At 39.2% G+C, this 27595-nt stretch overlaps 1 protein-coding gene across 3 annotated transcripts in view; it reads left to right on the plus strand.

Moving 5' to 3' along the window:
- kiaa1328 (KIAA1328 ortholog) overlaps positions 1 to 27595 on the plus strand; it is a 427478-nt gene that overhangs the window by 188618 nt on the left and 211265 nt on the right. For all 3 annotated transcript variants that reach the window (XM_051930087.1, XM_051930086.1, XM_051930088.1), the window contains one exon: positions 14461 to 15017. In XM_051930087.1, coding sequence (XP_051786047.1) covers positions 14461 to 15017 — 557 coding nt within the window. The remainder of the gene's footprint in view (positions 1 to 14460; positions 15018 to 27595) is intronic.

Consider the following 27595-nt stretch of genomic DNA (forward strand, 5'->3'; position numbering starts at 1 on the left):
GGCATCAGCTCATCGCAAGTTGAATATAAGCATTCACACACACTAGCGTCATTTTACAACAAGTTATCTGTAAAGTGTAACATACATACTTTAATGCATTTCATCATGAAAGTGACATTAAGTATAAATCTAATGATTCTAAATGTGCAGAGAGTTGGAATATAATATATTTAATGTGTTCTCTGTGGTGATCTATTGCTGCTTGCCGCTGCTGTCAGATCAGGAGGAAGCCCCAGAAGCACATAGCGATTAACAACTGGGTGGGTTTTAAGATGATGTTTGCGACGGTCTACTTTAATAATAAAGTAAACTATGAGATTAAAGTGGACATTTCGAGATTAAAGCCGAGATTTACACTTTAATCACAAAATACACCTTTTCACTGTGTTCTTAATTTTTTTCTCTGTGGCTCAAATACAGCGCTGTACATTCTGTTGCTATTGTGAAGGTGCAAAAAAAAAAAAAAGATGACACAGAAGATGGTATGTGAGACTTTTAAAATGTATTATGTCATTACAATGGGGAATATGCAACGCTTGAATATAAAAGTACCACAAATGCATTTGTATGTTGGCATTTTCCTTCACTACATCAAACCATTCATCAAACATCGAAACAGGCACATCGATACCATAGGATCCCCAAAGTGGCTTTCTGTCACATGTAGACAGTAAACACAGACTCACATTCCAACTTTTATCACACTGCACCCCCCAACTTTTTGCTGGGACTGCAACTCGCATTAATTTCTGAGGACCTGCTCAGAGGGCGTGTCAAATGAATGCTGGGAATGCGTGACAGCCATGCTGCATGTACGTACACATTGTGAGAGTGAAGTACAAACGAGCCCTAGGCCTGCTTCGTGGAACTGTTTTTTTTTTTTTTATTATTATTCAGTTTTATTCTCTCAAGTGACATTCCCATGGTATAACGAACTTGCCTCTTCCTCTCTGAGTTGATGGCATTTATCTCCATTCTTTTCACAAGAGCAACACTGTGGCTGATGCCTGCTCAGAGCTATTTGTTGGTCTGGCAATCAAAGATATGATGTCCCGTGACCGCTATCAGACTGAACAAAGACAGGACCATAGCAACAGACTGCTTCTTCACAGCACTTTTGCCAGCTAATAGACTGCTGTGCACCACAATGGAACTCTGCTTGGCACCATAAGTAAAATGGGACTTCCACCTGCAGTAAAAGTCAGTTCAGAATGCAAGCAATTCGCCATGCTAGTGTTTAGATCTGATGTGCCCAATAAAAGAATTCTGATTGTATTCTCGTACCATTGCTTGCGTACTGAAGTGTCAGCATGGCACTGTCAGATCTAAACACTAGCGTGTAGAGTTGCTCGCTTACTGACGTGTCTATAGCTGCAGGTGGAAGCTGCCGTCACAGTTCTCGTAACTGATCTTTTCCTGAATAAGGAGTGGAATTGCACATGTTCTTTGTCAGCATGATCATGTCAATCAAACACAGGAAGCTCTGCAGTGTACTTGTGACTTTATGCTGTAGGAAGATAAGGAAATACATATAGATAAACAACATTCGATGTGGCATTTATATAAGTAACATGTAAATGTTTTTTATATAAAGACCATCAAGATACATAATCACAATTGGAACTTTACACAATACCTTGGCAAGCTCTGTTGTTTCGCTGAAGGACATGAGTGTGTCAGATTCAATGGTAGGATGACAGCAACCTGTTCCTGCATCCAAACGGTACCATGAATTTATACCGGCTGTTACAGACTCAAATCAAATGTATGTTTTTAGTGTATAATAGTAACAATAAGAGCAGCTCACTACTCAAAAGGTTAATTCTGGAAACCCGCGACCTCTTGATTATGAGTCAGCAATTCTTACTGCTGCACCACCCAGTTGGCCGTGTCAGTGTCATAACCTAACCTGATTTCTTTTTCTTCGGTTATATTCTTGAGTAAAAGCGCTCTTGTTTTATTATACGTGTACCTTTTGTGAAATTGTTTTTTTTTTAATATTTGTACTTCAGTCTTCACACATTATACATTTCATGTTAAAATTTTGTCATTAGTACTAAAACATGAAAAAAGTCTGTTTTAGGTATTTGTTGCATTTCTCACAATTCCTGCCATCCTATATTTACCCAGATCATTGTAGACACTGAACATACATGAAATGCATGTGTTCCAAATAACAATATATTATTTACCATATACAGATCCAGACACCTTACACCCAGATAAACAATACTTAAGCTGGGAGAACTTTTTGCCTGAATTGATCTGCGGTGGTAGGGGTGATGGGATAGCAGGCTGCTTGCTGCTTGTGCTGATCAACACATTTACAGAACAAAATCGCTAATCAAGAGACACAAAGGAATTTAAGGTGGCCTTGGATTACAAGTTTTTTCGTAGGCTTCAGGGATTCTAGTGTTAATGTAACATCAAAGGTAAACTTGTACAGATCGTTCTACCTCAGTAATATTAAAATGTATTTTAAGTTTTCATAAATTTTATTGTGGCATAAAATGCTTATTTTGCAATTAATTATTTTAGACAAAGCCTGATAATTAGTTTTCTTGTGTGTAATTAAAGTTTTTAACATTAATTTCTGTTATACAGTGATCTCCCCCCCCCCCCCCCATCGCGGAAGTTACGTTCCAGACCCATCAGCAATAGGTGAAAATCCGCGATATAGAAAGACCATATAAATAAACATTTTGTTTATAGTTTAAGCCTTAAAATACCCCTGCCACACACTTTAAACACATGTAAACTTGTTAAAACACACTTTGTAAATACATATGATATGTGGATGTCAGGCAAAGGATATGAGTAACATCTCTCTACTTACAAACAATTTAAAACAAGTTCACGGACATCTAAATTAGCAGTTGTTGGAATGCTTTTTGCAGACACACTTCAGGTGCACCCAGTTCTTAAAACAATGACAAGCAGAACACGCAGCTCTCCAGCAGCAGCAAGCCATCAGATGATCCGAGCACATTCCTAACCCCCCCCCCTTTCAGAACACTAGCGGCAGAGACACAAAGTGGCAAAAGGACAACAGCTGTACAGGCTTTTAAATGATTGACGCAAAGCGCAACAATCGGAACATGCAGCTGGCCAGCAGCAGCAAGGCAGCAGCTGAACCGATCGCATCTCTTTAATGTGCATTCAGAACCCCCCTTCACAACGCGAGCAGCATTATAAATCCGGCAAGAAAGAGATTTAACCACGCCCAGGGCAGGAAATAAAGGACAAACATTGTTTTTACAAAAGTTTTAAAGTAAAAATGAAAATAATGCATATGTAACAATTCCCCTGAACATAACAATCTCTTTAAATTGTTTATCCGGTAAACCAAACCCGGGGGTGGGCGAGCGAAGCGAGCAGGGGGCAGAGCCCCCTAGTAGTAATAAAAATAATAAATCCGCGATATAGCGGGGGCGCGATAGCTGAACCGCGATATAGCGGGGAATCACTGTATATTGTACACCAATGTTTGGCAGTTTCCTCCTTTGTCTAATAAAGTGCCTACTGAAAACTACATCACTAAGTTGATGAAACATTCTGAATTAAGCTGAAATAAATAACTGCATAGGAAATGTTGTAAAAATTGTTCAGTGCTTTAAAACATCACCCAGAACACAGCAGGTTATAAAGAAATAATTTAAAAATCACACAACAACATTTATTTATATAGCACATTTTCATATAAACAATGCAAGTCAAAATGCTTTGCAAAATTACATAAAAGGAAGTTAATATCAAACATAAACAAACAAGATATTAGGCAAGAATATTATACAGTATGTAACAAAGAAAAATGTAACGTTGAATGACCAGGAGAACAGAAAATAATAAAGAAAAAATCCAGTTAGGCTGGGGTAAAAAAAAAAAAAAAAAATCTTCAGGGGTTCTAAGGTCAAAAGACTACCCAGCCCCCACTGGGCATTTTACCTAACATTGGTGTTCTGAATCAGTCCTTATGGTTTTCAGGCTTCACATGGAAGAAGTTGAACATGATAGTGGCCATGTGGACATCTGGGACATCCACCATTCAATCTATAAACGCAGGGGAGCAGCTTGGTACCTTGATCAGGTGGTGGTGGTGGTGCTGATCAGCACCACAGAAGAACCGGAAAAGACTGCAGAGAATAGTACAGATTAGTAGGAAATTGCATAACCCAGAGGAAAATGATAATTCAAAGCCCATATAGACTAATACAGATATAACTTAAATGTAGCTACAAAAAAGGATATTTTAAAATAATGGGGTTTTAGCAGTTTTTAAAAAAACAATTCTACAGTATTAACCTGGCGAATTTCTATTGGTAAAGTATTCCAGATTTTAGGTTCATAACAACAAAAAGACGCCTTGCCACTTCATTTCAGGTTGGCTCTTGGAATTATAAGCAGACCTTCATTTGAAGATCTTAGTTTATGACTTGGGGTGTAAGAGGACAAACATTCCAAACTTTTGGATGAGGTGAGATTATTTAATGCTTATTTAAAATTTAGGTCAGAGTCAGTAGTTAACCGTAAATTCTTTACCTCCGACTTGACTTTTAAACCTAAGGGATCAATTTTATTTGTAATACTCTCACTGCATCACTTTTAGCCAATCACTAAGATAATATATTAAAAATGTCCTTCAAAAGTGATCATCTGAGAAAGATGTACTGTATATTAGTTAGGCGGTCTACTAAGAAGCTTATGGCAAAGAATTGGTAAAAATATAAGCATATGGAAACATTTGGTTCATCGTATGTCTGGAAAAACAAAAGCCATACTTAAAAACACTCTCACTGTCATGCCTTCTTGGGTTTGTCCAAAAGGATGAAGGAAACTGAAACAAAGCAGATGGAGATTCTCTTCTCTAATGATGCTTTTGGGCTCAGTTTTTGTCAAAAGCAATGGGCTGTTTTTTGCACAAATATGACACTGCATAGCATCCTAAAATTCAAACTTGGCAGAATCATGATCTTAAACAGAAAAAACCTTGAATGTAGTAAAGTAATAGCTGTTTCTACAGAAGAAAACTTTCCTCCGTCTGAAAGAGACACCAGACTTGGAAAATAACTCATCTTCTAGCAGTGTATTTAGCGCCTGCCTGCAGTAGCTTTTAAACAATAACATTTTTGTTAGCAAACAGACAACCAGGAAAATGACTGAAAGTGGTGTGAATAACCCAGTAACAAAATACATTGTAGAAAATGAGAAACACCTAAACCACTCCCAAGAGTTCTTTGTCTTTTTTTTTTTTTTTTTTTTTTAAAATAAGGTTAATCGACTGCAGTGTTTCTGAACCACTGGGTTGTGACCCATTTTTTGGCCATGTGCTACTTCCAGTAGGTCATGATCTCCTTGGTTGCGAAAAGGGTTGCTACAGGTTGCCTAAGTGAATAGCTTTGCCATGTGATATATTTCTGTTCCTAGCTATGATGCGCAGAATTTACCATATTGATGACTGTCTTTAATAAACCGATTCACTTCAAGATCTACTACATTATTGAAAAATACTGGTATTTTTTATTCTATTTATTTGTATTAATTTATTAATTTCTCTATTTAATTATTTTTACTAGTTAAAAGATTTACTCTGTTGGCCTAGCTCTCTTTCTCATGGGTGGGGGTTGATTTGTTTCGAACCTAGTTTTGTAGATCCAGTCAGACCCACAGCTATTGGGTTTGTAAGGCATTCAGGCAAGAAATAAAAGGACAGCCATTGTTAGAGCAATGTTTGATGTGTAAATCAAAAAAACAAAATGCTTAAATTTGGATGGTTTCACAGTGAAGTAGCTTTACATTATATTTTGTTTTATTGGGTCATTATCGTTTATATTATATTGACCGAAGGAGAAGAAGAGGGGGGAGACATGTCCAGAGGCAGGAGGAGAGGAGGAAAGTAAAGAGAGTGGAACTGAGGGTAGGAACATTGAATGTTGGCAGTATGACTGGTAAGGGGAGAGAGTTAGCAGATATGATGGAGAGAAGGAAGGTTGATATATTGTGCATGCAAGAGACTAAATGGAAGGGGAGTAAGGCCAGGTGGATCGGAGGTGGGTTCAAATTGTTTTATCATGGTGTGGATGGGAGGAGAAATGGGGTAGGAGTTATTCTCCAGGAACAGTATGTCAAGAGTGTTTTGGAGGTGAAAAGAGTGTCAGGCAGAGTAATGATTATGAAGCTGGAAATTGGAGGTGTGATGATGAATGTTGTTAGTGCATATGCACCGCAAGTTGGGTGAGCAATGGGTGAGAAAAAAGATTTTTGGAGTGAGTTGGATGAAGTGATGAACAGTGTACCCAAGGGACAGAAAGTCGTAATTGGAGCGGATTTCAATGGGTATGTTGGTGAAGGGAACAGTGGAGACAAGGAGTTGTTGGGTAGGTATGGTGTCAAGGAGAGGAATGAAGAAGGTCAGAGGATAGTGGATTTTGCCAAAAGGATGGACATGGCTGTGGTGAATACATATTTTAACACGAGGGAGGAACATAGGGTTACGTACAAGAGTGGAGGAAGATGCACACAGGTAGATTACATCCTATGCAGAAGAGTTGATCTGAAGGAGACTGAAGACTGCAAAGTGGTAGCAGGAGAAAGTGTAGTTAAGCAGCATAGGATGGTGGTCTTTAGGATGACGTTGGAGATCAAGAAGAGGAAGAGAGTGAGGGCAGAGCCAATGATCAAATGGTAGAAGTTGAAAAAGGAAGACCACAAGGTTGAGTTTAGGAAGGAGGTGAGACAGACAGTGGGTGGCAGTGAAGAGTTACCAGACAGCTGGGAAACTACAGCAGATGTATTAAGGGTGACCGCAAGAATTGTGCTTGGCGTGACATCTGGAAAGTGGAAGAAGGAAAAGGAAACCTGGTGGTGGAATAAGGAAATGCAGGAGGGTATACAGAGGAAGAGGATGGCAAAGAAGAAGTGGGATAATCAGAGAGATGCAGAAAGTAGACAAGCGTACAAGGAGATAAGGCGCAAGGTAAAGAGAGAGGTGGCGAAGGCTAAAGAAAAGGGGTAAGATGAGTTGTGTGAAAGGTTGGACACTAAGGAGGGAGAAAAGGACCTGTACCGATTGACTGGACAGAGGGACCGAGCTGGGAAAGATGTGCAGCAGGTTAGGATGATAAAGGATAAAGATGGAAATGTACTCACAAGCGAGGAGAGTGTGTTGACCAGATGGAAAGAGTACTTTGAGACGCTGATGAATGAAGAGAACGAGAGAGAAAAGAGGTTGGATGATGTGGAGATAGTGGATCAGGAAGTGCAACGGATTAGCAAGGAGGAAGTAAGGACAGCTATGAAGAGGATGAAAAATGGAAAGGCCGTTGGTCCAGATGACATACCTGTGGAAGCATGGAGGTGTTTAGGAGAGATGGCAGTGGAGATTTTAACCAGATTGTTTAACGGAATCTTGGAAAGTGAGAGGATGCCTGAGGAGTGGAGAAGAAGTGTACTGGTGCCGATATTTAAGAATAAGGGGGATGTGCAGGACTGCAGTAACTGGGGAATAAAATTGATGAGCCACAGCATGAAGTTATGGGAAGAGTATTGGAAGCTAAGTTAAGAAGCGAGGTGATGATTAGTGAGCAGCAGTATGGTTTCATGCCAAGAAAGAGCACCACAGATGCAATGTTTGCTCTGAGGATGTTGATGGAGAAGTTTAGAGAAGGCCAGAAGGAGTTGCATTGCATCTTTGTGGACCTGGAGAAAGCATATGACAGAGTGCCTCAAGAGGAGCTGTGCTATTGTATGAGGAAGTCGGGAGTGGCAGAGAAGTATATAATAGGATATGTACGAGGGAAGTATGACAGTGGTGAGGTCTGCGGTAGGAGTGACGGATGCATTCAAGGTGGAGGTAGGATTACATCAGGGATCGGCTCTGAGCCCTTTCTTATTTGCAATGGTGATGGACAGGTTGACAGATGAGATTAGACAGGAGTCCCCGTGGACTATGATGTTTGCTGATGACATTGTGATCTGTAGTGATAGTAGGGAGCAGATTGAGGAGACCCTGGAGAGGTGGAGATATGCACTAGAAAGGAGAGGAATGAAGGTTAGTAGGAACAAGACAGAATACATGTTTATAAATGAGATGTAGGTCAGTGCAATGGTGAGGATGCAAGGAGTAAAGTTGGCGAAGGTGGATGAGTTTAAATACTTGGGATCAACAGTGCAGAATAATGGGGATTGTGGAAGAGAGGTGAAAAAGAGAGTGCAGGCAGGGTAGAATGGATGGAGAAGAGTGTCACGAGTAATTTGTGACAGACGGATATCAGGAAAAGTGAAAGGGAAGGTCTACAGGATGGTAGTGAGACCAGCTATGTTATATGGTTTGGAGACGGTGGCACTGACCAGAAAGCAGGAGACAGAGCTGGAGGTGGCAGAGTTAAAGATGCTAAGATTTGCACTGGGTGTGACGAGGATGGATAGGATTAGAAATGAGTACATTAGATGGTCAGCTCAAGTTGGACGGTTGGGAGACAAAGTCAGAGAGGCGAGATTGCGTTGGTTTGGACATGTGCAGAGGAGAGATGCTGGGTATATTGGGAGAAGGATGCTAAGGATAGAGCTGCCAGGGAAAAGGAAAAGAGGAAGGCCTAAGCGAAGGTTTATGGATGTGGTGAGAGAGGACATGCAGGTGATTGGTGTAACAGAACAAGATGCAGAGGACAGAAAGATATGGAAGAAGTTGATCTGCTGTGGCAACCCCTAACGGGAGCAGCCGAAAGAAAAAGAAGAAAAGAAGAAGATTGGGTCATTATCGTTAGGTGTATAGAGTACAATGAAATTTTTCCTAATCAACACACAAAACATATCATATTACTGCAATGCATGTATTTTATGTTAAAATTGTAGTAGTCAGTAAATTACTGTGAAGGTGGATGGGGCTATATTCATGATAGACAGTGACCTGTCACACAGGTTTGCTGAAATATGCATTCCATAATCCCCACTATTATTCACAGTACACTTTGCAGACCTGCTTTATAGACCTGTGAAGGTTCATGAATGCAGGTGAAGACTCTTGAGCAGAGATGACCTTGGAAATAAGTGGTCTTCAGTGGATTGCGGAGAGACACAGCTTGTGACAGTGGAAGATGTTCAGGGATGCTGGATGAGTAATGGAACTGAAGGAACAGCACAAAACTATTCATGGATGGTTGCCAACTGGTGTCAGTTATTTTATGAGGCATTTCCCATGAACAGAACAACCGGAAGATTCTACTTCCCAGAATACAGTCTTTCGTTGTAAACCACATTTGTATCAGGTGTCCTGTTGGTGAAGTATTGTCATATTTCAAAGTTGTTAGTGTATATTGCAATAAACCCACAACGGTCAAAAGCAATAATGTTGAAAGTCAATAACCAGTTTCTTCGTTTTATTAATGTTAAGATGAAGGTGATTCTCTTTGCACCAAGAAAGAAAGTTGTCCACCTGACTCCTATACTATGTCTTGTCCCTTTATCAGTACACCTTATAAGTGTAGAATCATCTGAGAAATTTTGCAAGTGACATGACTTGGACTTATATTCAGAGGTGTTCAGAGTGAAGTGAAAAGGAGACAGGACTGTTCCTTTTGGTGCTCCATTGTTGCTACATCCATATCAGAGAAACAGTCCTTGAGTCTCACAAACTACTGTCTTCCCAACAGATAGTCCATTATCCAGGACACTATAGGCTCATTCAACAGCATACAGTATCTCTATGCTTACCCATTAACAAAAATGGACAGATTGTACTGAAGGCACTGGAAAAATCAAAACGTGTAATCCTCAGAGTGCCTCCGTCTTTGTCCAAATGAGAGTAAGCCTTTTGGAACAGATGCATAATTGTATCCTCCACGCCAGTCTTTGTCTGATAAGCAAACTGCAGCAGGTCCAAGTGGTCTACCACAAGAGGGCTAGTCTAGGACCAGCCTCTCAGAGGTCTTCGTGATGTGAGATGTAAGTGCCACTGGTCTTTAGTCATTAGATGAAGAAGTGCCAGCTTTTTTTGCAAGAGGAACAATGCAGGATGTTTTTCACAGCAGCAGCACTTTCTGAAGCCTTAGGGACAGACTGAACAGGTTACAGAGGGTAAGCACAGGCTTTAAGAACTCAAGGACTGACTCCATCTGGTCTCATAGCTTTTCCTGTGTGTAGCTTCCTCAGTTGTCTCATTAATTGGCCTTTGGATTTTGGACAGCCTGTACTGATGATCAGATGTGAACTCATCACTTATCATTCCAGTTGACTTGGTAGGGAAAATCTATTAAAAAATTGGTGCAGACCATTAACTTTGTCCATGTCCACATCCACTTCTTACTCCTGAGACCTTGATTGCTTGAGTCCAGTAATTATACCCAGTCCATTCCAGACATCTTGCATGTTATTCTGAGTGAGTTTGTTTTCATTTTAGCTTTGTAAGCTTCCTTTCTTTCACTCGACTTTCTCTTTAGCACTCTGCTTTTATCAAAGATATCACCTATGTCACACTACATATAGTGAAACGCTCATTACCACTGGATAGCTGAATGTCAGACCTTTAGAATGATGTGTAGCCCATGATTGGTAACTTGTACTATATGTCACAGCAGTGTGTAAAAGACAGGAAATATATTGCTTATGCAATAGCTCATCATTACGCATTTTTATGCATTATTACCCACAAATTTCTGTGAGACTGCATGTGGATTGTTTTATTAATGTGAAATAAAACTTAACGTTTGTACTAGTGAAACTTCGTCGTTTTCTTCAAGAATAAAAGAACATGCAAGGGAGGAAGTCCTAAAAAGTTCCATAATGCTAGGGATACAGAATATAAAAACCTTGAGTCACATTTTGACTCTATTGAAAACAACGCATTTGCTGATTGTAAGTACTATTTAGTATAACTTTAAAGCATTACAACATGCACTTTTATGGTTTAATTGCCATATACGGAATGCTATCTGCTGAATGTTCTCCCTATGTCAGTTCTCTTTGCTGAAAGTATTTGTATTGTGCTACGCCATGCTGCTGCTGCTTTCACGTTGAGACCCTAGTTTACTGTAACCTAACCCCAAACCCCAACTGAAAGTCATTCAATCACACAGTGCAAACTTTCACGGAGGATTGCTCCTTGATCGAATGTATGTGTATAGTCCTGCACCCCACTGCTCCTTACAGTTTAATGTGGGGAAACCTGCTGCTCATTTCAATCGAGTGATACTGAATCACACCATGTAAACTTACACTGAGGACAGCTTTTCAATATAATGTCACTGAATCATACCATGCTGTGCCACCCCACACCACTCACCCTACCCCCTTTGAACGAATGTCACTTTATCAGGCTGCTCAGGTCACTGTGTGTCAAGCGTGTGAGGAAAAAAAAATCTGTTTGAGCAAGTGTTTTGTTCACGGTGTAATACCAAAAAAATAAAAGTCTGAAGGGATAGACAGCATCCTGTGATATTTTTTTTTATCCCATTTCTAATTGCACTTGGTTCACCCAACCAACCAAACCATTGGTGTAAACAAAGGTTTTTAATCAAATACTTTCTTTTTAAAATTTAGAGTGTTGTACTCCATTGTCTTTGGTCATTTGCAGCTTGTTTATTTCATCAGCAGAATAATGGCTTTTTATTTTTGAGATAGTAATTTATGTACAATAATGCAAAAATATTCTAGTGCATATTTGGTTTGGACTTAACTGCTGTTTGGTGTATGCCTCAATTTGTCCAGCTCAATTTTCGTTACAATATTTAAAAAAAAAAAAGCCAGAAGAGCAGTATGAATTGTATTGTGGGATAAGTTTATTGTCTCATGCCTATTCAATAAATAGAGTATTATACATTGTCTTTGAAAAATATGTGCATCAGAATAAAGCAAATTTTGACTTTGCCCTTTTATAATTTAATATGTGGATCAGTTCTGTTTTTCACTTTAGTTAGAAGCATGTTTTTGCAAAGATTTAAAAGGTAAATATATTTTTAATTAATGTGACATCTATGAAAACAGACTAAACATTTTATTTAAATTCTGTATAATGTGTCCCAGTCTCAAAATGAGATCTTTCCTTCAACTTTGAACATATGAAAAAATTTTTTGAATCCTTTTTAATTAACATTTGTTTGTTTTATTCAAAACTAGGGGGCTCTGCCCCCTGCTCGCTTCGCTCGCCAACCCCTGTGTTTGGTTAATCCATTCATCCATCCATTATCCAACCCGCTATATCCAAACTACAGGGTCACGGGGGTCTGCTGGAGCCAATCTCAGCCAACACAGGGTGCAAGGCAGGAAACAAACCCCGGGCAGGGCGCCAGCCCACCATAGGGCGCGCACACACACACACACCAAGCACACACTAGGGACAATTTAGAATTGCTAGTCCACCCAACCTGCATGTCTTTGGACTGTGGGAAGAACCCGGAGCACCCGGAGGAAAACCACGCAGAAACAGGGAGAACATGCAAACTCCACGCAGGGAGGAGCTGGGAAGCGAACCCAGGTCTCCTAACTGCGAGGCAGCAATGCTACCCACTGCGCCACTGTGCCGCTGTTTGGTTAATCGGATATACAATTTTAAAAACTTTTTTTTTTTTTGGAGTTGTTTCAATTTCATTAGTTGCACTTTTACTTTAAAAGTTTATAAAAAAAACAATATTTGGAATTACCTTTTCTTCAAGATCACATAGAATTTTGAATCTGTTTTTGGAGACACATTGTGACAACGCAACATATAACCGCCCGTGAGTGAATATTGTTTCTGTTTCTCTAATAAATAATCCGACTTTTTCTAATGGTTGTCCCTGTGATTTGTTAATTGTCATAGCAAAGCTATTTTCACGGTAAACTGTAAACATTTTAATACGAATAGCATATCACAATCTCCTTTGGTGTCTGTTATTTGCGGAATATATACATCACCTTTCTTGTCGCCTGTTAAAATTTGCATCGCTTCTCCATCATCATAAATATATACCTGACCAAATTGTGTATTCTTTGAAATTAAACTTGTCTTTGCTTTAACTGTTGTGGGACCACAGATTCTCATAGCGCATGGTCCATTATTGTGTAAATCCACGTTTTGTGCATTGAATGATGCGAAGGCGAAAAGACTTTTTCTACTCTTTGCCTTTTATTTCTGACCTCGATTTGTCCTGCTATTTTTTCAATTACACCTGGTTCTGATGATTAATTACCTTTTGTTTGCACTAATGTGATCTTTACTATCTTTTTTTTTTGATACTGTTGCGACTGACGTAATAAAGTGCCACAAAAGTTTTACTTGAACAATTGCCGACTTCGTAACCCCAAACACAACTGTCTAGCACCCTCTCCAACCCCTCCTCCCCCGGGTCTCGCCCCCCCCCTTTCCGCATCAATCAATACCCCACTATCAGTCTTCTGTGCTGTACTCCACCCCCCTCAATCAGATCTATCAGTCACTTAAAACAAAAAAGGCTTCAACCTGGCTGGGACGCTACAATACTTTCGAATTGTACTGCTTTCATATTCTGTACCTTTCTCTGCATGTGTATCGCGCCATTGTTTGTTTGAGCCTTTCAAATTCCACTGCTTTCATAATCTCTTATCTGCCTTTTTTTCCCTCCAACGCTTTTGGGTCTCTTTTCTCCGCGCTGCTCTTTCATCTTTGTGTTGTTTCATCTAGAACATATTGTCCTGATATGCTTTATATGTGCTGAGAGCACATGATCTGTGTGTGCTACGGATTTACAATTTAAAGAGATTGTTATTTTCATGGGAATTGTTACATATGCATTATTTTCACTTTTATGTTAAAAACTTTTGTAAAAACAATACTTGTCCTTTATTTCCGGCCCCATGCATGGTTACATTTCGTTGTGTGGGAGGGGTTTTGGGATGGCGGTTGGCTGAACACACACCAAGGGTATGCCGTCGGATCATCAGCTGTCTTTCTGCTGTTGGCGAGCTGCCTGTTCTGCTTGTCACATATCGTTGTTTTAAGAGCTGGGAGCACATGATGCGTATCTGCCAAAAGCAATCCAACAACTACTTGGTTAGATGTCTGTGGACTTGTTTTAAATGATGGCTCGTGTGACGTTGTAAAAACAATAATTGCCCTTTATTTCCGGTCCCGGGCGTGGTTAAATCTCTTTCTTGCAGGACGTATAACGTTGCTCCCGTTGTGAACGGGGGTGGGGGTGGGGGGCAGCTGTTGTCGTGTATTGCAAGATTCTCATGTTCTATATCGCCGCGAGACGCTCCGTGTCCATTCTCTTTCGTCTCGTGGGTCTTTTATTTGTCTTCCGTGATGATCACATATCGTCTCCTAGTCATTCCATCCCACAGGATTTTCTTTTATAATAGAGATACATTCAAATATATAATACTCAAGAAATCTTAAAAACTATTCCAGTCACCACTTGCTAGATACAGTTTAGATATAGTAAAGTGGTAGAAATAATGTGGGCCCTATTTTGATAAGTGTGTTAATTCTCTTGTCTGTTTTATTTTCAGGCTTCTCTTACAAGTAAAATATCTTCTCAGCTGCCTAATGCAACCTTAGATGGTTCATACATAGACCATGTTTCATCTAAGACAGTAGCGGCGTTTGGAACGAAGCAACAAAGTACTCCTGGAATGCAGAAAATCAGCATGTCAGGGTTGCATAGTCAGTCTTCAGTACTTTGCACTGGAACTGAACAAGAAAACAATGATGTCATCAGCTTGATGCATCATGATAAGATTCCTGTAGTACAAATGGAGACACTACATGAATGCATAAATAAGCATGAGGAGGCCTGTCAAATTGGTGGAAGTTTCAGAGTACCAGATCCTCTAATGGAGGTTCATCCTTCTTCCCATGAAGCTTGTGATTTTAGCAGTGAAGTTGTGGAAACTAGATGTGGTCAATTCCAGAAGACTAAAATGGGGGAGAGAAGGCAAAAACTACTTCAGCAAAAACAGCAGCTGGAAAAGCAGAAAGAGCAACTTCAGGTGATGCTTGCTCAACAAGAAGAAAGGCTTCTTCAGCATCAGCAGAATCTGTGGCAAAATCATCTGGATTTTAAGAGGTAATATTTTTTCCCACTTGCAAAGTGCAATCCACTTTGCTTTGTTTCCAGCAATAGACTTTTGGCACATGTTATATTGCATAACATGCTATTTTTATCAAGCTATTCTCATAGACATAACATGAATATAAATTACCATTTGGTTAAATAAAAGCATTTGTTTTCCTTTTAGCATGTAACATTTAAATGGCTTGAAAGATTGCCCAAAAGGGTTAAAATACCAACAACTGTTGTACTTTAAGATGACTGGGTACATAGTAACTGAACAAAACCACACATTTCTGAACAGAAAAGAGTAGGAGAAAACACTTAAATATTGCAAAAAATGGATGTATACTGACTTGTAATTCTGATTAAGTTTCTTGAAACAAACTGCTTTTAAAAGGCAGGAAGTCACCACCACATCATCATCATCATCATCACCAACAGAACAATAGGCTTTGGTCCTGGACAAACAAGTATAATCCCTTTGGTTGGCATTTTCCCATATTTTTATTGCTGGAAAAAAATGTCCAGTAATTAGATGGCAAAATCTGATACATATCAACTGCTCTTTTTTTCACTTTATTCATATTTTACAAACATCAGTTTAAAATATAATGTCACGTGTCAAAGGAAAACACAAAACACTGAGAAAGGTTTGGGGTAGCCACCCCGTATACTTGAAAATCAAGTGTAGCAAAAATTATATGAAATCTCTTTAGACGGAACTCAATACAGAACTGCATCAGGCTAACAAAGATGGATGTTATATATGGAGTGAACCAGAAATGAGGTAATTAGGTGGAACTTCCTTCTGATGGTCTGCATAGGACAACAGAGAGAAAGTTATTAAGTGACAGCACCATCCCCTGATCCGGCGGATAAATACCCTTATTCGAGCCCATAACCTGCTTCCCAATCACATGTGGATGACACGTTATTTTCTAGCCCACTTATTCCAGGCTAGGTTTAGAGGGGTTGGGGTTGCGGTATATATGATATACTGTATGTATGAACAATTTTGTGTCTGAGCTTCTGAATTATTTTATTTCTTATATTTTTTTTCTGTTTGTGTTTTTACATTTGAAAAGAAAAAAAAAACTGCCATTTCTTTCTTAGGCTAATTCATTTTATTAAATATTGTATTTTTAGATACAGTGATCCCTCCTCAATCGCAGGGGTTGCGTTCCAGAACCCCCTGCGAAAGGTGAAAATCCGCGAAGTAAAAACCATATTGTTATATGGTTATTTTTATTTTGTCACGCTTGGGTCACAGATTTGCACAGAAACACTGGAGGTTGTAGAGACAGGAACTTTATTCAAACACTGCAAACAAACATTTGTCTCTTTTTCAAAAGTTTAAACATGCTCCATGACAAGACAGAGATGACAGTTCCGTCTCACAATTAAAAGAATGCAAACATATCTTCCTCTTCAAAAGAGTGTGCTTCAGGAGCAGAGAATGTCAGAGAGAGAAAAGCAAACAATCAAAAATCAATAGGTGCTGTTCGGGCTTTTAAGTATGAATGTCAGAGAGAGAGAAAAGTAAACAATCAAAAACCGATGCTGTTCGGGCTTTTAAGTATGCGAAGCACTGTGCGGGAAGCATATCGCTTAACAAAGCAGCCACAAGTAAGCCCAGCAAGGAAGGGAGCAACGTGAAGGTAGTCTTTCAGCATTTTTTAGATGAGCGTCCGTATCCTTTAGGGGTGTGAACAGCCCCCCTGCTCACACCCCCTCTGTCAGGAGCAGAGAATGTCAGGGCGAGAGAGAGAAAAGCAAACAATCAAAAATCAATAGGTGTTGTTCAGTCTTTTAAGTATGCGAAACACCGTGCGGGAAGCATATCGCGCGACAAAGCAGCCACAAGAACAGGAGCAATGTGAAGGTAGTCTTGCAGCGTTTTTTGAGGTGCATCCGTATCCTCTAGGGGTGCAAACAGCCCCCCTACTCACAATATATTTGAGGAGTTTTATTTAATACGTAATACGTGCTCTGATTGGTTAGCTTCTCAGCCATCCACCAATAGCATCCCTTGTATGAAATCAACTAGGCAAACCAACTGAGGAAGCATGTACCAGAAATTAAAAGACCCATTGTCCACTGAATCCCATGAACCAGCGAAAAATTCACAATATATATTTAAAGATGCTTACATATAAAATCCGGGATAGAGTGAAACCGCGAAAGTCGAAGCGCGATATAGCAAGGGATTACTGTATAGAGATGTTTATTTATTTATTTAGTTATTTATGCATGAGTCGCTCTCTTGCACCCCAAGTACTTTAGCAAAACCAGCTTTATTCATTTCAAACAGGAACAGCAAGGTTATTTATTGCAGCGGGAGCTATCACTCTCCTATACACAGACACAGCAAACGGGTATAGTTGGGGCCATGTCAATGGCCAAGTTATACTGTTCCCTTTATTTATAATGTTCCTTGGATCACCCATCAGTGACAGGCGCGTATAGCGTAATCTCGATCGGCTTGTAGTTGTTTCCGCATTGCTATGCTGCTGTGCTGCGAACCTGAGGTTGCTTTGGCAACGGACAAGCAGTCCTCCAAAGATGTGGCAGTCTCGTTTCGGCGTGTCGTCCCATTTTTGTTTCAGGTGGTTGATGCAAGGAACATTTAAAACCAGCTACTGACCTGGACTTGCGCTCATTTTCTGTCTCCTCTCTTGTGCAGAAAGGTTATCCGTTCTTTTGTTCTGAGAAGGGAGCAATACAGGATGAGGTCATTGTCACAGCTTGCATGCTGCACGTGTTTCAGTGATGGCTCCCATTTGAATAAATGCTTTGAGAATATTCCTGTCTTCACAATAGTAAAGCTGGTTTTGGCGGAAACCTTGACTCGCCTACTTCTCTCTTGTGCATATCTGTGACCCACACATCATAAGCTAAAGTAAAACTACATTTTGCATATCTATAAAGTCATCTAATCACAGATCACATTACTGTAATATATTGCTGACTGATGTTTGATTAATTGTACTGCTTATTACACTCATTTTTAAATGCTTTGATCCAGAAAACATGGAAACTTTTAGAAAAAAATAACTTTCATATTGCCAATATTCAATAACAATGACACAGACAGTTTAGTCACCGGATCTTGCCACTGCCAAAATATTTGAATGGTGAATGCCATTCAGTATTTTTCTGAGAGTGGAGCACACACACAGCACTACATCCTTTAACCAGATGTGAATGGGTCTAGTGGAGGAGGTAGAGAACGGCATCATTCACACCCACCTTCTCTTGATTGGCAAACTGCATGGGGTCTAGTGTGTGATTCAACTGTGGTCTGAGGATATGAAGAAGTAGCTGTTCGGCGCATACGCTCAAACAACAGTTAGGACCCGTCCCCCAACCTGAAGGCGGAGGGAGGCTACCCTCTCGTCTACCGGGTTAAACCCCAGTGAACAGGCTCCAAGTCGGGGGGCAAAAACTATGCCCACACCTGCTCGGCGCAAGGGGAGCACGTCCGCAAAACGAAACCGCTGACTCTGCATTTCAACTTTTTTTTGACGATTTCAATAGTTTCTAGGAGCCAGGGCTTTTATAGGATGGGCTTACACAGCTAGTATTATATATCTGTGATATTTTACTTTGTTTTCTGTGCTGTGTTGAGTGAGAGTGACAGTGCACTCACAAACTGGTTTTATTTCCAAATGTGAAAGATTCAGGTGTTTGCGGTGGCTATTTCTGGTGATAACAGTTTACTCCCACTAGGCCTGTCACATTCAGATTTCAATTTTGAATATATCTAAATTCATTTCACAATTTTTTACAGCATTGGACATATAGTATATTGGAGACACTACAAAAAGTCTTCACGGTATGTGCTGTCAATTGATGGAGTTGTATAAACTTTTCAGTAATGATGATGTGCTTCCTGCTGGAAAAGAAAGGAACCTGTAACAATTATCATGGAATGATACAGTGAATTTAATCAGTTTGACAGTAGAAGTGTATTGTGAAAGTAGAGCACTCTTGCTCAGCTAAGGAGAAATCCTGAAAGACCAACGCTCCCCTGTCTCTTTGTTGCCAACGTCAGGTCCCTGAACAACAAAATGGATGAACTGCGACTTTGTTTATCATCACGGTCACTCGTCCAGGACAGCTGTGTGATGATAATCACTGAGACCTGGCTACACTCGGGTGTCCAAAACGCAGCTATCGAGCTAGCCGACCAGGCTAGCCAAAGCAATGACAGGAACAGGGACTCCAGTAAGACCCACGGAGGCAGATTGTGTGATTACACTAGAAACAGCTGGTGCACAAACTCTGCTATTATTGAAAGCCACTGCTCTCCAGATTTGGAGCTCTTGGCAGTTAAATGTAGACCTTACTATCTGCCCCGGGAGTTCTCTGCTGTTGTTGTCATATTAATTTACATACCAGCATACGCTAACGCTAGCTCAGCGCTTGGCCATATGCTAACAGCTATAAACAAACATCAAGAGCGCTTATCCAGATGAGGTTTTTATTGTGGCAGGTGACTTTAACCATGTCAATCTGAAGGCTGTGTTTCCGATGTTTGAACAACATGTGAAATGTGCTACTAGAGGGGAGAAAACATTGGACTGTTTGTACACTAACATCTCCAAAGCTTTTCCCCTCCCGCATTTCGGACAGTCAGATCACCTGCCACTGTTCTTCATCCCAGTCTACTGTCCCTTGATCAGACAACATCAACCCACTATAAAAGGGGTATAAAGACAGCCAAAGTTGCCTTCAGAGGAAAGATTGAGGGTCACTTCACCACCAGGGACCCAGCACGTGTATGGCAGGGCATTCGGCACATAAGTAAGTTCAAGAGCAGCAGAGACCCACCTGTAGGAAATGATGCATCGTTGGCTGAAGAACTGAACCAATTTTTTGCCCGATTTGAGAAAGGATCAGACACTGCCGATACACACAGGCCAGCCACAGCTAATCACACTTTCACCCTGCAGACACATGAAGTTGAACGTGTTTTGAAAACTGAATATCAAGAAGGCAGCAGGCCCTGATGGGATCTCAGGCAGGATTCTCAAAGACTGTTCTCACCAGCTTGCAGAGGTTTTAACAGACATCTTCAGACTCTCCCTGGTGTATGCCACTGTCCCAGCCTGCCTAAAATCTGCTACCATCATCCCAGTACCTAAGCAATCCAACATCAGTTTCCCCCAATAATTGTACTTTGTGCTTTGAGAGACTTGTTCTGGGGCACATGAAGACAACTCTCTCTCCTACCATGGATCAGCACCAGTACGCCTATAGGACGAACAGTTCCAAAGGGAATGTCTTAAACACTGTGCTCCACATTGCAATGTCTCACCTATAGCAGAAAGGAGCATACAGTTAGGTCCATAAATATTTGGACAGAGACAACTTTTTTCTAATTTTGGTTCTGTACATTATCACAATGAATTTTAAATGAAACAACTCAGATGCAGTTGAAGTGCAGACTTTAAACTTTAATTCAGTGGGGTGAACAAAATGATTGCATAAAAATGTGAGGCAACTAATGCATTTTTTTAACACAATCCCTTTGTTTCAGGGGCTCAAAAGTAACTGGACAATTGACTCAAAGGCTATTTCATGGGCAGGTGTGGGCAAGTCCGTCGTTATGTCATTATCAATTAATTAGATAAAAGGCTTGGAGTTGATTTGAGGTGTGGTGCTTGCATGTGGAAGATTTTGCTGTGAACAGACAACATGCGGTCAAAGGAGCTCTCCATGCAGGTGAAAGAAGCCATCCTTAAGCTGCGAAAACAGAAAAAACCCATCCGAGAAATTGCTACAATATTATGAGTGGCAAAATCTACAGTTTGGTACATCCTGAGAAAGCAAGCAAGCACTGGTGAACTCAGCAACGCAAAAAGACCTGGACGTCCACGGAAGACAACAGTGGTGGATGATCGCAGAATCATTTCCATGGTGAAGAGAAACCCCTTCACAACAGCCAACCAAGTGAACAACACTCTCCAGGGGGTAGGCGTATCGATATCCAAGTCTACCATAAAGAGAAGGCTGCAGGAAAGTAAATACAGAGGGTGCACTGCAAGGTTCAAGCCACTCATAAGCCTCAAGAATAGAAAGGTTAGATTGGACTTTGCTAAAGAACATCTAAAAAAGCCAGCACAGTTCTGGAAAAACATTCTTTGGACAGATGCAACCAAGGTCAACCTCTACCAAAATGATGGCAAGAAAAAGTTTGGAGAAGGCGTTGAACAGCTCATTATCCAAAGCATACCACATCATCTGTAAAACACGGTGGAGGCAGTGTGATGGCTTGGGCGTGCATGACTGCCAGTGGCACTGGGACACTAGTGTTTATTGATGATGTGACACAGGACAGAAGCAGCCGAATGAATTCTGAGTTGTTCAGAGACATGCTGTCTGCTCAAATCCAGCTAAATGCAGTCAAATTGATTGGGCAGCGTTTCATGATACAGATGGACAATGACCCAAAACATACAGCCAGAGCAACCCAGGAGTTTATTAAAGCAAAGAAGTGGAAAATTCCTGAATGGCCAAGTCATTCACCTGATCTTAACCCAATTGAGCATGCATTTCACTTGTTGAAGACTAAATTTCAGACAGAAAGGCCCACAAACAAACAGCAACTGAAAGCCGTTGCAGTAAAGGCCTGGCAGAGCATTAAAAAGGAGGAAATCCATCATCTGGTGATGTCCATGAGTTCAAGACTTCAGGCGGCTGTCATTGCCAGCAAAGGGTTTTCAACCAAGTATTAGAAATGAACATTTTATTTCCAGTTATTTAATTTGTCCAATTACTTTTGAGCCCCTGAAATGAAGGGATTGTGTTAAAAAAATGCTTTAGTTGCCTCACATTTTTATGCAATCGTTTTGTTCACCCCACTGAATTAAAGCTGAAAGTCTGCACTTCAACTGCATCTGAGTTGTTTCATTTAAAATTCATCGTGGTAATGTATAGAACCAAAATTAGAAAAAAAGTTGTCTCTGTCCAAATATTTATGGACCTAACTGTAATCCTCATAATGCTTTCAGTTTTGTCCAGGTGAGAGAATAAGCCTTGTGGAGCAGATAGATAACTGCATCCTCCACTCCACTTGTCTGACAGGCAAACTGGTCTCTGGTCATTAGGCGAAGAGGTACCTGCCTTCTTTGGAACAGGAAGAACACAGGATGTTTTCCGCATTAGTGTCACTTTCTGGAGCCTTAGGGACCAACTGAAAAGGTGACCTCAAACTTGATCAGCATAGTCCCGAAGAACTGTATATGAGACTGCTGTTTGTGGATTATAGCTCTGCCTTTAATACTGTTGTCCCCAGGATACTAGTCAGAAAGATACAGGATCTGGGCATCAACGAACATCTGAGCCTGTGGATTAAGGACTTCCTGAACAACCGCTCACAAACAGTGAGACTTGGTCCCCACACCTCCCCAGTCCTGACACTTAGTACAGGAGCTGTATACTCCCTTTACACCTATGACTGCACGCCAGTTCATTCCACAAACAGGATCATCAAGTTCACAGACAACATAACGGTTGTGGGTCTCATCTCAAATGGCGAAAAGACCGTTTATAGGGATGAAGTCTATAGACTGACAGGATGGTGTAAGGTAAATAACCTGTCCTTAAACATCCAAAAGACAAAGGAGCTCATCCTAGATTTCAGGCGGAAACAGGACGTGTGCCTGCCACTCAGGATAGGAGATCAAGAGCTGGAGTAGGTTTCCAGTTTTAAGTTTCTAGGAACCCACATCAGCAGTAACCTAAATTGGAGTATAAACAACACTATTGCAGTGAATAAGGCCCAGCAAAGATTGCACTTCCTCAGGATACTGAGGAAAAACCACTTTGCTGAAGACTTTTTATCACTGCTCAATAGAGGGCTTACAGATCTACTCCTTCCTGGTATGGTTTGGAAACTGTTCAGAGGCAGACAGGGCAGCCCTCTAGAGGGTGGTCGACACAGCACAAAAATCATTGGACTCTCCCTTCCCCCCTGTGAAAGGCATCTACAGGTCACGCTGTTACAGCAAGGTCTGCAGAGTTATCAGCGACATTACTCACCCTTTCCATCACGTCTCCTTATTGCTACCCTCTAGAAGGCACTACAGGGCCCCGAAGTGCCGTACCACGAGACTGAAGAACAGCTTTTACCCCTCAGCTGTCCAAGAACGTAATTTCCGGCCCTCTATCCCATTGCCTCTACTTTCACTTTCACCATCTTAATAGCCTTGGACTTTTTTCCAATGCGAGTTTTATGCACTTTAATTATAATTGTTTACATTATTTTACAAATCCAGTCAGTTTTTTTATATGTGTATGTGTGAGGATGTGTGTGTGAGTGATGAAAGCATCTCTGGGAGAGCTGTTTTTAATTTTGTTGTATTGTTCTCAATGCAATGTCAATAAAAGATATTCTAAATATTAAATCTAATTTTTATGAAAATAAGGATACAATAAAATTTAGCGTATATTCCTTCGCTCAAAGTCCTGATCTCAATATATGATTTCTATTTGACCAGATTGTTATTGTCTATTTTATATAATGAAATGAACTAAGAGGTCAGTGATAGCTACCCCTGAGTTGTCTCACTGAGAGCTACCACTTAGCATGGTGTTTACTTGAAATTTCCCACTGGGAAAATCATGTTACCCACAGCAATGCAGCCAAAGTATCTTTATGAATTATAAATTATCCTTGTGTCACATATAATTGAATGTTAAAAAGAGCAGATCTGGCCAAAAGAGTTAGATCCAAAGCTAATTTACAAAGTGTACCAAACCTAAAGTGCCATTCTTCTAAAGTGACTGCATGCCATAACAAAAATAAAAATAATTTGACACAAAGAAACATAGAAGCCTATTGTGTATAATATAACCATTAAGTGTATATTTGCGGTAGTAACACAATAGAAGAAGAAAACATTTTGATTAAAAAAAAATTAATTTTCATAATCTCTTCATAACACTGTAAATTCCATTGTGGAATGACTGACATGTCATTCTTTCAGACTTCCCATTTCATTTTGCATTTAACATAAGCATGTACCTATTTCGGCCACCCCTGAACTTTATATACATCACCTCTTGATGCCTCCATCCCTTGTTTAACTTTTACTAGTGCCTCCTATAAGTCTATGGCAGTTGCATTTTTATGCCACCGCTTCATGAAACATTAATTGAAATAAACCTCACATATAAAAAAAAACCAAAACAAAATCAGCTGTCTAGATGAGAGAAGAAGCTGACTGAACTGTGATAGAGCTGAAATGCTACTGATTTTGAAGAATAATTTGTCTCTTACATTTTTGAAAACCTAGTTAATTTGGGTATTTCTCTATGCAGTCTTGAAGTAACTGTCAAATTAATTTTTATCGAGTGTATGAAACATGTTAACATTGACATGTATTACTTTTAATTGTAATTTTGGTTTGTTAAAAATCATATATGTTAATCTTAATACATAATTCGCCTGCCTCCTCACTCACTCACTCACGTCCGTCTGAAGCCGAATGCGCAGTCGCCTTCTGCGCAGCTGCCCGATAAACCTTATGAGACCAACATCCAACCCCAACATCGCTGCAGGCAGCGGATTTACGGCCGCAAAAATTCAAAGAGAAAGGCAACTTCGATTAAAGCTCTACAGGCCTGAAAGGTGATTACGACTACAGCTCGAGGCCTAATTACGCATTCTGATTCAATTACGCATTCATTCAATACACCTATATCAGGTTTGTGGTGCTTATACTTATTACTGTTCCATATTGTACTGGAACATTCATCATTCAATATTATACTATAGGCCTGGAAAATTCATCAACTAACAGTACAAGCCTGTACAGTAATGAGTAAAGCGGACTACAATCATTACAAAACAACTTCTTCGTTACTTATCATTTGTTCTTCATACACTGCTGACACAAACTCGTGCCTGTTTCGTCTTACGTTGTCGAAACGAGCTCTTTGTCTAGTTCTTCCATAATAAACAAAAACCATATTTAATTAGGTGTGTCTTTTTAAATAGGATTTGTTTTCTCCTTTTCATATATGGAAATCTAGCATTTTTTCTTCTTTTTAATAAGTGGTAATAAGTGGTATCAGTCTATGTCATTAATGAATAATAATGGTATCAGTGCACATTCTTATTTGGAGCTACCTACAGAGCTATTCTCTTCTGTTTGGTCTTGCTGTTTGGCTGTTTTGGTGCATAAGTGAATATAGGGGACTTACCTGGGAGAAGTATCCGATTCTAAATACAGTATGTGCTCTGAAGTGTGATATTAATAAAGTAATATAAACATGGAATTTATTTCATTTCATTTATTTCATTAGGGTTGCCACTTTGTTTTTCTTGGGTGTTTTTTGTGGTAATTTTGGTAATTTTCAGTGTACTATAACTCTACTTTTTTGCAACTCTATCTGGTTTCACCAGCAATTGTGTTACATTTTTATTATTGAGTATTGTTTCTTAATCTAATTTTTTTCTTCAGCTAAATGTTAGAATAGTTTGTAGAGGTGGGGTGAGGGGTTTCTAGCATAAATTGTTTCAAATAATTTTTTCAGTAGATGTGTAATATTTCTCCTTGTATTCCTTTTTATGATTACATTCATGGCATACAATTTCCTCTGAGAATTGATTTGCCTGTTTCACATATCATATATGGGTTCGAGTTATTTTTGTGAAAAGACATCAGTTCTTTCTCATTTCACATTGTTAATGCTCTGTCTAGTAATTATGATGTGTCTAGACACCATCTGTTGCAAGAGTGCTGTTTGGTGTATTTAAGATCAATTACTAAGATGATTGGAGAGTAAGTGATATTTACTGGATGAATTTATACTCTAATAGCCGATGGGGTTAGTGGATTACTAATTAGGAAAAGAAAAAAAGTTTGGTAATAATAATGATTTATGAACTTGGCAAAAGTTGTTCATTCTGTAAAGTACAAGGTTATGGCTACTGAGGTATAAGGAAAAATTTAGTCTTCCATATTGTGAACGATTTAATTAGTTTCCAAGCAGATGAAAAGGTAAGTAAAATTGTCTAGCATAGTATTGTATCTCTGTAGTTTATTAAAAAAATAATTTATTATTTATATCATTAATATTTTGTTTTATATCATGATTATAGCTGCTGTTATAAATTCAGTTCATCCTTATTACATACATGTAACAGTTCAGTTTATTTAATTTTTCTTTTTCCCATTGTTTATTTTTTCTTCAATCTTTAGTTTGAGGAAATGAATGTAGAATTATTAGCAGTAAACTTCTGTAAATTACCTAATATTGGGTGCTCTTTATAGTTTAAGTAAGTTACATTATGATAATATGCTTTAGCTTCAATGAAACATTTTAACAACTCATCATTTAGATAATAATTTACAACAAAAACATATATCAAATCACAGTTATTCTTGTTATTGTAGGCAGGAATTTAAAATCTGTTGTTCTCAGGGTTTGATTGCAAGAGTCACATTTATAATTAAAAAATTGTTCAAAGCTTATGCTATTTTTATTATATATAAGAATAAAAGATAAATTACAAGGCTTTCATAATTGAAATTGTTATCCCATTATGTTTTAACACAGACCCCACTTATACGCACACCAATGTGAGGCAGTTTTTTAGTAGGCAAATTTTAAAACCCGAGTCCTTCCCAATGACCTTTAGTAAGGATGCATTAGAATATAATGTTTGACAAGTTATGGAAACAAGATTTAAAAAGTTGTAAAAACTGAAATAAAAGATTTATGAAATTAACAAGAACTGTGAAAGCCAGAAGTCATCCCTAAAGCAGCATTTCAAAAAGTAATATAATGGTGTGTTAATTCTAGGCATTTTTTCCATTTCAAATGCTCAGTGCCTGTTTTATCTATTTGTTAGGCCATGTTTTATTGTCTAATTTTGATTGCTTTCAATATAAGGTTTATACTTGCCATTTAAAAATTAGAAGCTGAAGCACCAGTATGTTGGAATCAGATGGCTTTTGAAATGTACTGTATAGTGTCTTACATTAAGTGTAATTCAACATGTGAGGTGAGAAAGGCATGTTAGCCATTTCTATTAAAATCAGTTTTTGATCAGCTGTGAGTATTATTTTCAAAAAAACAAACTTTCAATTTGGATACAAGATTTATTACAAAAAATATTTTAAATCAAATGTATTCTCAAACAGTACTATGGCTATGAACTAATTCACAAGCTATATGCTGTACTTTGGTGTTAATATTAGGTATAGCATTTGTACCTATTTTGGGATTTTGTAATTTTTAAAAATCAATTCTCCATCTTTACAAAAAATAAGGACATAATGCTTTTAAAATAATAATGGTCTGTTTACTGTTTACTTCAATTACTTCATTATTTTGAGATAAGGACATTGAAGCCACACAGGTTAGATGTTAAGCTAGCTTGTATTTTCCTATTCTCTTCACACAATGCTGGCAAGTGCCACTCAAACAAAGTCAAAGCAAACTTTATTGTCATCTTAACCATACACAAGTATACAGATAGCCGAAATTGCGAAGCTCAGGGTCCACTGTGTAACAAGATGAAGTGCAAATAATAAATTAAAAATAGAATTTAAATTAAAATTTAAAATTAAAAC

The sequence above is a fragment of the Erpetoichthys calabaricus genome, chromosome 7, assembly GCF_900747795.2.
Source record: "Erpetoichthys calabaricus chromosome 7, fErpCal1.3, whole genome shotgun sequence".
Taxonomy (NCBI): domain Eukaryota; kingdom Metazoa; phylum Chordata; class Cladistia; order Polypteriformes; family Polypteridae; genus Erpetoichthys; species Erpetoichthys calabaricus.